The sequence below is a fragment of the Pongo abelii genome, chromosome 20 (assembly GCF_028885655.2).
Source record: "Pongo abelii isolate AG06213 chromosome 20, NHGRI_mPonAbe1-v2.0_pri, whole genome shotgun sequence".
NCBI lineage: Eukaryota > Metazoa > Chordata > Mammalia > Primates > Hominidae > Pongo > Pongo abelii.
This window is the reverse complement of record NC_072005.2, coordinates 9,480,214-9,494,858: the sequence shown is the minus strand read 5'-3', so window position 1 is coordinate 9,494,858 and position 14,645 is coordinate 9,480,214. Positions and strand designations below refer to the sequence as shown.

Here is a 14,645-nt window from a genome sequence, read left to right as displayed (position 1 = left end):
CTAAATATACAAAAGTTAGCCAGGTCTGGTGGCACGTGCCTGTAATTCCAGCTACTCAGGAGGCTGAGGCAAGAGAATTGCTTGAACCCGAGAGGCAGAGGTTGCTGTGAGCCGAGATCTCGCCATTGCACTCCAGCCTGGGTGACAGAGCAAGACTCTGTTTCAAAAACAAAAACAAACAAAAAAAAACCCACCATCAGATCTTGTGAGACTCACTCATTATCACGAAAACAGCATGGGGGAATCTACCCCCATGATCCAATTACCTCCACCTGGTTCTGCCTTGACATGTGGGGATTATCACAATTCAAGATGAGGTTTGGGCGGGGACACAGACACACCATATCAGTACCCCATGCAGAATATGTAGTCCAGGGCTCTAGGCCTTAGTATTCACGCTAGTAGTTCCTTTCTGAGGTGTTGAAGTGGGCCAGAGAGGGCTGTTGTGTAAGTTAGCCCCCTTATGTGTGTACTTTGAGAAGAGGTGCTGCATAATCTCATTTGTGAGTTATATCACCATGGGCACAAAAAGACTTCCATTCCTCAGATCTTAAGTTTCTTTACCTGGCTGGGTGCGGTGGGTCATGCCTGTAATCCCAGCACTTTGGGAGGCCAAGTTGTGTGGATCACGAGGTCAGGAGATTGAGACCATCCTGGGTAACACGGTGAAACCCCATCTCTACTAAAACTACAAAAAATTAGCCGGGCGTGGTGGCGGGCGCCTGCAGTCCCAGCTACTTGGGAGGCTGAGGCAGGAGAATGGCGTGAACCCAGGAGGCGGAGCTTGCAGTGAGCCGAGATCGCGCCACTGCACTCCAGCCTGGGCAACAGAGCGAAACTCCATCTCCAAAAAAAAAAAAAAAGTTTCTTTACCTGTGCAATGAGGATATTATACTTTTACTTGCGACAGCTTGGCTCACAATTCCTTTTTCTTGCTCTAGGTTAGACAGAACTGCAGTGGCATTTTATGGATGTAATATATATTTGTGTGAGTTTATATGAATTATAAGAGAATTTCGAACCAGGATGGAATAACTTCCATGCATGTGAATGTTGGAACTGTGATTATGTCTGGGCTCTTATGCCTTCTTTCTTTTCCAGGTCTTCTTTCTAGGAACCCAATCTGCCTTCATGAAGAAAAGACAGAGGCAGAAAGGAAGATGGCTTATTGCCTGACAAATTGTTATCAGGTATGCAGAAAATGTATACTTCCACAAAATGACATACTTGCATCACCAGGTAAACACATTTCCTTCTAGGCAGATGTGTCTCCAGTGCTTCTTTAGGTAAATAAAGACTCACTCAAGCACTGAGTCACTTGTTGAATTTCCCCAGGGAGTGGAGGTTCTCATACTGGTAATCCTTTTCAAGGTAATCCTTGAAAAGCATTTCAGCATTTCAGTAATTGTTAATTAATTTTGTCCCTTATGGTGCTAGATGTATGTTTGTTATTTTGCTGAGTGGTCTGGCAGATGGAAAGGAAGATGAAAGCATCCTTTACTCAAAGGCTAATCCTGGCCAGGTGCAGTGGCTCATACTTGTAATCTCAGCACTTTGGGAGGCTGAGAAGTGGCATTATTGCTTGATCTTAGGAATTTGAGAACAGCCTGGGCAACATACTGAGACATTGTCTCTACAAAAAAAAAAAAAAAAAAAAAAAGCCAGGCATGGTGGTGCATGGCTGTAGTCCTAGCTACTCAGGAGGCTGAGGCAGGACGATCACTTGAGCCCAGTAAGTCAAGGCTGCAGTGAGCCATGATCACACCGCTGCACTCCAGCCTACGTGACAGAGCAAGACCCTGCTTCCCAAAAAAAAAAGAGGCTAATCATTCATCACTGTTCATCAAGTATATGATGCAGTGTGCTCTGGGATATCTTTTAGTAGAGGGAAATAAGTTGAGAAAGCACTCACAGTCTGCTTGTGATGAGAAGTTCATGTTTGAGATGTGCCATTAAAGCCATACAACTGGAATTGTTAAGTAGTGAATGAGCAAGGCTAGAGAGAGGAATACCTGAGATTTACCTGGGATTATTAAGCTTTGGGTGGATAATGAGAGACCTCACAACTCTTTATAGGCATTGGGGTCTGTTAACTGATTCTTCAGTGAACATTGGTTGATCTGTTACTTGGCTCAAGTCAGTGTGTATGTGATGGTTTAGGACTCGGTGACCTTTGAGGATACGGCTGTGGACTTCACCCAGGAGGAGTGGACTTTACTGGACCCAGTTCAGAGAAACTTATACAGAGATGTGATGCTGGAGAATTATGAGAACGTGGCCAAAGTAGGTAAGACTGCCATCATTTTATGCAGCCTCTTAGGGAAGAGATATATATTGTGTACTTGCTGTGTTCCAGAATTGGTTTGTTCAACACTGAATTCACCAGAGACATTGTCCCTGCCGTAATAGGTCTTAATTACTGTGGTCGTTTTCAAAGTGTGGTCCAGTTTCGACAGCATCGCTGTTACTCCCTTAGAAATGTAGTCTTAGTCTCTGCCTTTGACCTACTGAATCAGAAACTCTTCACTTGGATTGTCATCTATGTGTTAATTATCCTTCCACATCAATTTGATGCACTATAATATTAAGAATCAACTGGTGTAGTTTTATTCTCCAAGTATACAAGGGTCTCTTTGTTTCACTTTATTTCTTTTTTTTCTTCATTCAGGAGTTTGACAACATACCTTATTTCTGTGACTAAAAGGTTATTGCTTTGTAAATGTGTACGTAAGCATGAATTTGCATTTCAGAGGTCAGAGATAGCCAGTTTTTGGATGCATAGAAAGAAGAGATATTTTCAGTTTTAGTCCATTTGAAATAATTTCACTGCTTTCTCTAAGAACTATAGTTCTAGAATGTAAAGTTTATCATCTCTTGCATGAGCCTCTTCCATTAATTTTTTTTTTTTTGAGATGGAATTTTGCTCTTGTTGCCCAGGATGGAGTGCAGTGGCATGATCTCGGCTCACTGCAACCTCTACCTCCCAGGTTCAAGCAATTCTCCTGCCTCAGCCTCCCAAGTAGCTGGGATTATAGGCACACGCCATCACACCCAGCTAATTTTTGTATTTTTAGTAGAGACGGGGTTTTCACCATCTTAGGCTGATCTCGAACTCCTGACCTCAGGTAATCCACCCACTTCAGCCTCCCAAAGTGCTGGGATTACAGGCATGAGCCACTGTGCCTGGCCTGAGCCTCTTCCATTAATATATCATTTCTTCATGTAAAGGATTTCAGCTCCTTAAACCCAGTGTCATCTCTTGGTTGGAAGAAGAAGAGTTGAGAACCTTGCAGCAAGGAGTTCTCCAAGGTGAGTATTTGTGAAGAACAACCTTGGTCAGTGAGAAGTTCAGTATGTTTGGAAGCTGTGTTAGTCTGTTCTTGTGTTGCAAGAAAGAAATACCTGAGACTGGGTAATTGATAAAGAAAACAGGTTTATTTTGGCTCACGATTCTGCAGGCTCTACAGAAACCATGGTTCTGACATCTGCTTCAGGTGAGAGCCTCAGAAACCTTACAATCATGGCAGAACGCAAAGGAAGAGCAGACAAATTACATGATGAGAAAGGGAGTAAAGGAGAAGTTGGGGGTGGTGTCACAGTGTTTTAAACCAGTGGTCCCCAGCCTTTTTGGCATCAGGGACTAGTTTCATGGAAGACAATTTTTCCACAGACCAGGTGGCAGGGAGATGGTTTCAGGATGATTCAGGTGCATTACATTTATTGTGCACTTTATTTCTACTATTATTACATTGTAATATATAATGAAATAATTATACAACTCATCATAATGTAGAATCAATGGGAACCCTGAGGTTGTTTTCCTGCAACCAGATGGTCCCATTTGGGGATCTGGGGGTGATGGGAGACAGTGACAGATCATCAGGCATTAGATTCTCAAAAGGAGCGTGCAAGCTAAATCTCTCTCATGCACAGTTCATGATAGATTTTGCTCTTCTATGAGAATCAAGTGCTGCTGCTGATCTGACAAAAGGCGGAGCTCAGGAGGCAATTAGGTTGGAGAGCAGCTATAAATACAAATGAAGCTTCACTTGCTCTCCTGCCACTCACCTCCTGTGCTGTGGCCTGGTTCTGGTCCATGGCTCCGGAGTTGGAGACTCCTGTTTTAAACTACCAGGTCTCACATGAACTCAGAACAAGAACTCACTTATTACTCCGAGTATGTCACTAAGCCATTCATGAAGGACCCACCCCCATGATCCAAACATCTCCCACCAGGCCCCACCTCCAGTATTTGGTGTTACATTTCCATATGAGATTTGGAGGGAACTAACACATCCAAACCATCAGAAACATAATGAGGGAACTGTTTTTGTTTTTTTTTTTTTGAGACGGAGTCTTGCTTTGTCCCCCAGGTTGGAGTGCAGTGGCGCAATCTTGGCTCACTGCAACCTACGCCTCCCGGGTTCATGCCATTCTCCTGCCTCAGCCTCCCGAGTAGCTGGGACTACAGGTGCCCGCCAACATGCCCGGCTAATTTTATGTATTTTTAGTAGAGATGGGGTTTCACCGTGTTAGCCAGGATGGTCTTGATCTCCTAACCTCGTGATCTGCCCACCTCAGCCTCCCAAAGTGCTGGGATTACAGGCATGAGCCACCATACCCAGCCCTCTGAGGGAACTTTTTAAGATACACCTTCTCTCACAAGGTTAAGGCCATTTATCTCAGAAGTTAGAAAATATTCAGTTTCTGATACTCTTTAAATTTCCATCTACTCCAACTTTCTATGATCTTATGAAACTATATATATATTTTTTTCAAGTTCTTTGCTTTGAAATATGGCTTTGGCCCAGATCTTTCCTACTTTTCTGATAACATTATTTCTGTTTAACATTAGTTTTAAATTTAAATGAGTCAATTTGTAGCAAATTAGCTAAAATTTTGACCCTTTATTCTCATCATTGCCAATTTTTTGACATAGTCTAAATGTTCAAATTTAGCTTTCTTTTTTTGTTATGTTTATTTTAAAAACAAATATGAATGAGGCCTATAATTTTTAACTCTTTCATTTTACCTTATTTAAAAAAAAATAAAAAACCTCAGTTTATGTTTTTGTTTCAGACTGGGCAATAAAACATCAAACCAGTGTTTCAGCACTGCAGCAGGATTTTTGGAAAATACAAACTTCTAATGGGATACAAATGGTAATGTTAAGAAAGGGTATTTCTTATTTTTGACGCTCAGAGAATATTGAGACTTCCAATGTAGAAAATAAGCACAAAAGATAATTGAGAGGAATAGCATTCACTCAAGAGGGAGCAATGTCTCTGGAGAGATGCTCTGATAATGATGAATTTGGGGAGATCCAAACTTAGTGTGAAAGTTGTATCCTTCTAAAATTGGAGTAATGATATCAACAAAGACTCATTTTCTTGTAGGTACTGCTGTCTGTATTCTTCCTTAAAGCAAATATAGACCTTAGTTGAATTTTCCCCAGAAAGTCATACCTCTCATATTGATGAGGAATTACCCTGGAAATTATCTCAGTATTTTTGTAGTTATGAATTAGTGTTCATTTTCCTGGTGCCAACTGCATATTTATTTTTCTGGATGCCAGGACAGATGGTAAGGGGTATGAAAGTGTTCTTTTCTTAAGGAATTTATCCATATCCTCATTTATCAAGTATTTGTCATGTGCTCAGCAGTGTATTGCAGTAGAGAGGAATCAAATGAGATGAGCTCCCGGTCTAGTTGTGGTTGATAAGTTTATGTGTAAGAGGTTCTGAACCTTGGAGGGTAGATAGTGGGAGCACTCAGTACCCTGTACAGGGATTGGGTCCTGCTTCCTCATTCTTCAGCCAACATTGGTGGATATGTTACTTGGCTCAAATCAGCATGTGTCTGATGGTTTAGGACCTGGTAACCTTTGACAGTGTGGCTGTGGAGTTCACCCAGGAAGAGTGGACTTTACTGGACCCAACTCAGAGAAACCTGTACAGTGATGTGATGCTGGAGAACTACAAGAACCTGTCCTCAGTAGGTAAGTCTGGCATCATCCCTTGTAGCCTATTCTGGAACAAGATACAAATTATGTACTTACTGTATTCTAGGATTAGTGATGTCAAATCTGAATACAGTGGGATATATACACACTGAAAAAAGTTTTTTTTAATGAGTAAAATAGGAAATAACAGAGACAGTTCCTGTACCAATGGGTTTTAATCTTGTATGGTAGTTTGCGTCAGCAGCATCACCATCACTCTCTTAGATATGTGTACATTCTCAGACTCGATGTACTAAATCAAAAAGTCTGCTGTGTTGGGGCCCTGTATTCAGATGAGTAATTCACTCTAAAGTTCAGAACTACTGGAATGGGAGTTTTCCCAGGAGAATCAAGATCTCTCTTTGAGCTTCCATTAGTTTCTATTTTAATAAAGGTTTCAGTGGTTTTTAGAATTTGTATTTAACATTTGCCATTTAGAAAGAAAAAGTGCAGCTCACTGCTAGTGCTTATTTCTTGGGGCAAACAGGAAATGGGTTAAGCTTGAATATGAGTTTCAGAGGTCAGAGATAGCGTGTCTTCAGAGAACAGAAAGATGGGATATATGCAATTTAAGTGCTTTTCACTGCTTTAATTAGAAACGTAGTCCCTGTTTCATGGAAAAGTTTGCCATTTCTTGCATGAGCCTCTTTCATTGGTGTATCTTTCCCTGTGTACAGGTTACCAGCTCTTCAAACCCAGTCTGATCTCTTGGCTGGAGGAAGAGGAAGAGTTGAGCACATTGCCAAGAGTTTTCCAAGGTGAGTGTTTGTGAAGAATAACCCTGGTCCATGAGAAGTTCTCAGTATGTTTGGAAGCACAATGAAGTTTTATAAGATGCCCTTTGAATCAGAGGGCTGAGTCCGCTGGACTTGGATGTTTTGGGATATCTTAACTTTTCATCCTCCATTGCTTTGCATCTATCCAGACTTCCCTGTTACCTAACAAATGACCTTCTTTATGTTTATGGATTTATTGTATGCTTTTGTTCCAATTTTTCTGACTTTTCCTTCCCTGATAGTATTGTTTCTGTTCACCATTGTGTTTAATTTCATAGAATAAATTGTTTTAAAAATTACTAAAACTTGACCCCATATGATTGCCAAATTTTAGACATATATAAATTGCTCAAATCTATCTGCTTTTTATTTAACCTACCATTTCATGTGTAAACTCTCATATATATTTTTTTCTTTTATTTCAGAATGGAAAATGTGCCTGAAAACCAATGGGCCAGCCCTTTGGCAAGATAATTTTTGTTTAAAAACATCAAATGGGATACAGTTGGTAAGATTAACAAAAGAACTTTCTTATTTTTCACATTCAGAGAAGATTGATATTGCATTGTAGAAATCAGCAAAAACGGCCAGGCACGGTGGCCTATGCCTCTAATCCCAGCACTTTGGGAGGCCGAGGCAGGCGGATCATGAGGTCAGGAGTTCGAGACCAGCCTGGCCAATATGGTGAACCCCATCTCTACTAAAAATACAAAAATTAGCTGGGCATAGTGGTGTGCGCCTGTAGTCCCAGCTACTTGCGAGGCTGAGGCAGAAGAATTGTCTGAACCCAGGAGGTGGAGGTTGCAGTGAGCCAAGATTGCGCCACTGCACACTCCAGCCTGGGCAACAGAGCGTAACCCCATCTCAAAAAAAAAAAAAAGAAATCAGCAGAAATGATAGATATTTGAGAGAAGTGGCATTCACCCAGTTCACCCAAGGGGAGAAATATCTGGAGAAAGATCCCATACCTCGTGTGAAGCTTGGTGCTTAAGACTTCCTGTGAATGTTCATGCCGACATGTATAACTAGACATTTGAGTTTTTAAAATAACTTCATGAAAAGCTACAGGAATCTTTCCAAGATTAGAGCAGATGACATAGGATTCTCACGGTAGGGTTCCATTATTCAAGTTGAAGGAAATCCAAAAGGTAGAAACTATATGCATGTTATAAAAGTGGCAAAAATAATAATTATCATGTTTCTTAGAAGAGTGGTATCTATTAATAAGTCTGCTAAAATGCTTCCTTTATTGTTCATTCCTGTGTTAACAGGCAAGAAACCAAAATGGAGAGGAACTCTATGACTGTAAGCAATGTGAAGGTGTCTTCTGTAAACATTCATGCCTTAAGACCAACATGAGTACTCAAAATAGAGGCAACACGTCTGAATGTATTCAGTATGCAAAAGACCTCCTTTCTCTATACAATAAAACCTCTACCATAAGGAAAGTTTCTGTGTTCAGTAAGCGTGGAAAATCTTTCCACCTGATTTTAAATGTTCAGGTCCAGAGAAAGTGTACACAAGATAAATCCTTTGAAGGCCCTGACTATGGGAAAGCCTTCATTCATCAGTCACACCTTGAAGCACACAGGAAAACTCAGAGTGGAGAAAAACTCTATGAATGGAAGCAATGTGGGGAAGCATTTACTCACTCCACAAGCCATGCTGTAAATGTTGAAACACACATTATTAAAAACCCCTATGAACGTAAGGAATGTGGAAAAGATTTTAGATACCCTACCCACCTTAATAATCACATGCAAACCCACATTGGGATAAAACCTTATAAATGTAAGCACTGTGGCAAAACCTTCACTGTGCCATCAGGCTTTCTTGAACATGTACGAACTCACACTGGAGAGAAGCCCTATGGATGTAAGGAATGTGGTAAAGCCTTTGGTACATCTGCAGGCCTTATTGAACATATAAGATGTCACGCCAGAGAGAAAACCTTTAAATGTGACCACTGTGGGAAAGCCTTTATTTCTTACCCATCTCTTTTTGGACATTTGAGAGTTCATAATGGAGAGAAGCCATATGAGCATAAGGAATATGGGAAGGCCTTTGGTACATCCTCAGGTGTTATTGAAGATAGAAGAAGTAACACAGGACAGAAACACTTTGATTGTGACCAGTGTGGGAAAGTCTTTGTTTCTTTCTCATCCCTTTTTGCTCATTTGAGAACTCACACTGGAGAGAAGCCCTTTAAGTGTTACAAATGTGGGAAACCATTTACCTCTTCTGCCTGTCTTCGTATTCACATGCGAACTCACTCAGAAGAGAGACTCTATCAATGTAAGAAATGTGGTAAAACTTTCACTAAGTGCTCATATCTTACCAAACATTTACGAACACACGCTGGAGAGAAACCCTATGAATGTATGAAATGTGGGAAAGCCTTCACTGAGCGCTCATACCTTACTAAACATTTACGAAGACACAGTGGAGAGAAGCCATATGAATGTAAGAAATGTGGAAAAGCCTTCACGGAACGCTCAGATCTTACTAAACATTTACGAAGACACACTGGAGACAAGCCCTATGAATATAAGGAGTGTGGGAAAGCCTTTGTTGTCTCCTCTAGTCTAGTTGATCATTTAAGAACTCACACTGGATATAAACCCTATAAATGTAATGCATGTGAAAAAGCTTACAGTAGGTCTTGTGTACTAACTCAACACTTAAAAACTCATGCGGCAGAGAAGACCTCTGAATGTAATGCATGTGGAAATTCCTTTCGAAATTCCTTGTGCTTTCATGATCGCTTAAAAACTCTCACCGAAATAAAACCCTATAAATGTAAGGACTGTGGGAAAGCCTTCACTTGTCATTCAGATCTTACTAATCATGTGCGAATTCACACTGGAGAGAAGCCCTATAAATGTAAGGAATGTGGGAAGGCCTTCCGTACATCCTCAGGACGTATTCAACATTTAAGAACTCATATGGGAGAGAAACCCTTTGAATGTGACCAGTGTGGGAAAGCCTTTGCTTCTTTCTCAGCTCGTATTGCACATTTGAAAACACACTAGAGAGAAGCCCTGTGGAAGTGAAGAATGTGGGAAAACCTTTGCTGTTTCCTCAAGCCTAACTGAACATGTAAAAATTCACAGGAGAAAGTAACACTATCAATGTAAAGAATGTGAGAAAGCCTGAACACTTGAATCTTTCTAGATATGTACAAACTCACACTGTAGAGAAACCCTGTAAATGTAAGGGATGTGGGAAAACACTAGTTCTTCTCTTTTTTTTTTTTTTGATGAGTCTCGCTCTGTCGCCTAGGCTGGAATTCAGTGGCATGATCTTGGCTCACTGCAACCTCTGCCTCCCAAGTTCAAGCAATTCTCCTGCTTTAGCCTCCTGAGTAGCTGGGATTACAGGCATGCACCACCACACCTGGCTAATTTTTTATATTTTTGGTAGAGACAGAATTTCACCCTGTTGGCCAAGCTAGTCTCAAACCCCTGACCTCACGTGATCATGTGCTTCCGCCTCCCAAAATGCTGGGATTACAGGTGTGTGCCACTGCACCTGGCGTTCTTCTCATCTTACTGAACATGTAGAAACACCATGGAGAGAAACCAATTTTTTTTTTTTTTTTTTTTTTTGAGATGAATTCTCGCTCTGTAGCCCAGGCTGGAGTGCAGTGGCATGATCTCGGCTCACTGCAACCTCTGCCTCCTGGGTTCAAGTGATTCTCCTGCCTCAGCCTCCTGAGTAGCTGGGATTATAGGCACGCACCACTGCACCTGGCTGATTTTTTGTATTTTTAGTAGAGACGAGGTTTCAACATGTTGGCCAAGCTGGTCTTGAACTCCTGACCAGGTAATCTGCCCACCTTGGCCTCCCAAAGTGGTAGAATTACAGGTGTGAGCCACCGCGCCTGGCCAAGAAACCCATTTTATGTAAGGAATGAGGAAAATCTTTTTGGAAGTCCATATGCCTTAATAGTCACATTGTAATTCACACTGGTGAGAAAACATCAATGTAAGCACTGTGACAAAGTGCTTATTTGTCCCTGTTCACTTCAAAGATAGGAAAGAACTTACACTCTGAAGATGCTCCATAAAGTTAAAGGCATGTGGGAGAACTGTTGGGATCTGCTGACAATGCAGTGTGTAAGAGTTCACCCTGAAGCTGTACGATGTTAGAAACAGAAAGCTGGCCAGGTGCAGTGGCTCATGCCTATAATCTCAGCACTTTGGAAGGCTGAGGCAGGTGGATCACAAGGTCAAGAGATCGAGACCATCCAGGCCAACATGGTGAAACCCTGTCTCTACTAAAAATACAAAAATTAGCTGGGCATGGTGGCACGCCCCTGTAATCCCAGCTACTTGAGAGGCTGAGGCAGGAGAGTCGCTTGAACCAGGGAGGCGGAGGTTACAGTTAGCCAAGATCACGCCACTGCACTCCAGCCTGGCAACTGAGCAAGACTCCATCTCAAAAAAAAAAAAAAAAAAAAAATAGCTTTCACTGTTTCCTTGGGTTCTTGGAATGGAGATAAACCCTTTTTATGTAAGATATGTTTGATGTAAGATATGTTCAGAAGTTTTATTCTTGCCAAATACTTTGGTGTTTACCTGTAATTTTACAGTGGAGAAAAACTTCATGAAGGTAATAAATGTTGGAAAGTAATTTTTTATATTCTTCATCCTTTAGTGAATATGAGGGGCATTCACACTTACGAGAAACTGGGCATGTGTGGAATATCAGAATTGCTTCCCTGAAACCTGTCAAAGACATGGCTTTCTGGGTGGTTCTATAGAACTATTTTGGAAGTTTCTCATACCGCGCTGCTCATTCCTGGCATGGTATGTCTTTCTCCTATAGCAACACCACTCTAGTTGCTATACATCCTCTGGGTTACAAACTGACCTAAAGTGGGCCTTCAGGATTCAGACAATCCTGTTTTAACAGTGTAGATTCTCTTTTTATTGTCATATTTTTAGACATGGTCCACCTGTAGTGGCTCACACTGGCCAAGGTAAAAGTTATAATACAGCTTTAAAATGTAAAAATACTCTTGTTCCTCTTTTCAAACCTGATCTTTTCAGATAAAAGGTCAGGATTGAAGAAGGGTCTGAGTGGAGAAAGGGTGAACTAACAGTAACTTAAGATACCGTGATTTCATGGCCATGGAGGGACACCCATAACCCTTCATCTGGAGAGGTGGGAACTCTTGTACTATCAGGCAGTGCAGAGAGGTGGTGGGAACCACGAATGTTGTCTTTGATGCCACTGTTTGGCAAAGCAATCATATATGCCTGACTCAGTTAACTGCTATGATTGGCAGTATGACCCATTTCTGGGTTTTCATTTTGCCCATGTGCTATGAAAACAGAAAAACTCCTGTGAACATGGATGAACATGATATTCTGCTTTGCTTGACACCATCACTGGCACTTCCTGAACGTGGCCCTGGAATACACACACACAAAAGCTGCATAACCAGGTTCTAGTCTGAGTAGTACAAATTTAAATATTTGTTATATCATGTACAGTCATTAAGGCTGTTGTTTCTTGGTGATTCTTTCTGTGGTTCTTAATCCAGCCAGTGTAATGGTAATCCAAAGCTTCAGGTAAGTTTACCAATCCTGAATCAGCTGGATGTAATAGCTTATGCCTGTAATCCCAGCACTTTGGGAGGCCAAGTCAGGCAGATCACTTGGGCTCAGGAGTTCAAGACCAGCCCGGGCAACATGGCAAAACCGTATCTCTACAAAAAATATAAAGATTAGCCTGGTATGATGGCACGTGCCTGTAGTCCAACCTACTCAGGAGGCTGAGATAGGTGTCTCACTGACCCCAGGGAGGTCATGGCTGCAGTGAGCTCAGATCGTGCCATTGGACTCCAACCTGGGTGACAGAGACCTTGTCTCAAAAACAAAACAAAAAAAACTGAATCGAGGTCTGTGCATTTTCATGTTACGTGTTTTCTTATGAAGAGGAACGGGTTTTAGAGTGGTTCTCTTGTGTTATGAGTGTGATTATTTTAACCCATCTTTGTTGCATTTAACTGTTGCCAGTGACACAAAAGACGCAGATTAGTCTTAATTGCCTTGTTTGACTTCTGTCACCTCATAGACTGTCCTTAGATGCCATCCTGATTGTCTCAAATAAAACCTATAGGGTCTTCCTGAAACTTTTTCACAGTTGTTGGAGTATGAGCACTTGTGGGTCATGGGTGAGGTCAATACTGTAGGTTGGCCTCATCCTGGTGCTTGGACTAATAGTGATGTATCACTAAGAAATGATACCCTAGTCTCATAGCCTAGAAATTGCCTAGCTTCAGAAGCTGATTTCCTTTTTAATTTTTTTTAGAAGCTGATTTCTGATTTTTTGAATAAAGTCACTTGGTCTTTGTATACTGAAGTTTACTAGAAGCCTTGTTCAAAATTCTTTAACATCCTAGTTTTATGTATTGTTTTGGGTTTTCCACATTTCATATTATCTGTAACTGACTTAACTTGTAACCTTCAGTCATTTATGTCTTGTCTAGGCAGAAAAGACTAGAATAATAACTAGAAGTAGTAAAACAAGCATACTTTTATTTCTAATCCTAATGGCAGATGTTTTCCATCATTACTAATCACTGTATTGGTTGCTATAGATTTTTAAAAGGTCAAGGCTTTTTTCTACTTTTCATTGTTTAGGGAGTCTTTCCCATGAATGGCTTAAGAATTTATTGAATGCTTTCCCCTGATTCCTCTTTGATGATCTTGCCTTACTCAGAAAATTCAAGTACCTAGGACTGATTGTACTTGCCCTTGATAGATACCTAATATTTAAATGTGCAAGTAAATAAAAGTTTTTTTAAAATGTGGAAAGATAACTGATTGACATTCCAATGTTACATTATCCTTGTAATTCCAGAAAAAATGCAATTTGAGTATAATGGATTAACTTTTTTTTTGCTAGAATATTTTATATACCTATAGTGTAAAGATTTTTTAAAAATATTATTAACATTGGCATGTAATATTTGCCAAGACCAGATCGGTCATGGAGACCACAATCCAGCAGCACTGGAGGAATAAAGACACAGACAGAAATAGAGTGCAAAGTAGGATCAGGGGGCTAACAGCCTTCAGAGCTGAGAGCCTCCAACAGAGTTTTACCCACCTATTTATTGACAGCCCGTGATAAACATCATTTCTGTAGTTTATAGATTAACTGAAAGTATTCTTTAAGGAGAACAAAGGGACAGGCTCTGGCTTGTTATCTGCAGCAGGAGCATGTCATTAAGGCACAGATTGCTTATGCCATTGTTTGTGGTTTAGGAACACCTTGAGCAGTTTTCCGCCCTGGGTGGGCCAGGTGTTCCTTGCCCTCATTCTGGTGAACCAGCAACCTCCAGTGTGTGCATCATAACCATCACGAACACGTCACAGTGCTGCAGAGATCTTGTTAATGATGTTTCTCATGGCTTGTTTATGGCCAGGCTTGGGGCCTATTCCCAGCATGTCCCCCTTTTTGTTTTACCAGGGCAATAAAAGCAAAGGCGGCTTTATCACAGTGAGCTACTTGCAGGAGTCAGGATCTGCATCTACAGACTACACAAAGACAAACAACACAGATTAATAGCACAATCATCATAGAAATCACAGAGCCTCCAAGTGTTTTTATCCATTTCATAGGACTTATGGCTGCCAATCCATCTGCAGCTCCTTCAAGCACTCCAATTCCTGGCATTAAGGTCAGGTGTGCCTGGGATGCTTGAAATATTTGTTCTCTTAATTTTGCAACATCCAAAGACAGGTTTGTAGAGTGTCCTTCCAGATGCTTTTTTTTAATTCTTTCCCATTCATGGTCTGATTCATTGTAAGGGTGAGGAGTGATACAAAAGTCAGAAGTATTCCAGTCACATT

At 41.0% G+C, this 14,645-nt stretch overlaps 1 protein-coding gene across 4 annotated transcripts in view; it reads left to right on the top strand.

Annotated features, from left to right (window-relative positions):
- The window catches only part of ZNF560 (zinc finger protein 560), a 36,176-nt gene extending 22,612 nt beyond the window's left edge, over positions 1 to 13,564 (top strand). For 2 of the 4 annotated variants that reach the window (XM_054539589.2, XM_054539590.2), the window contains exons 3-10: positions 1,102 to 1,190; positions 2,161 to 2,287; positions 3,229 to 3,309; positions 5,080 to 5,162; positions 5,872 to 5,998; positions 6,679 to 6,759; positions 7,203 to 7,285; positions 8,049 to 10,357. In XM_054539589.2, coding sequence (XP_054395564.2) covers positions 1,161 to 1,190; positions 2,161 to 2,287; positions 3,229 to 3,309; positions 5,080 to 5,162; positions 5,872 to 5,998; positions 6,679 to 6,759; positions 7,203 to 7,285; positions 8,049 to 9,809 — 2,373 coding nt within the window. In that variant the 5' untranslated portion in view covers positions 1,102 to 1,160 and the 3' untranslated portion in view covers positions 9,810 to 10,357. Of the gene's footprint in view, positions 1 to 1,101; positions 1,191 to 2,160; positions 2,288 to 3,228; positions 3,310 to 5,079; positions 5,163 to 5,871; positions 5,999 to 6,678; positions 6,760 to 7,202; positions 7,286 to 8,048 lie in introns of all 4 variants that reach the window. The other 2 variants (XM_009252745.4, XM_054539591.2) reach the window with 2 other exon arrangements.
- The last annotated feature ends 1,081 nt before the right edge of the window (positions 13,565 to 14,645 follow it).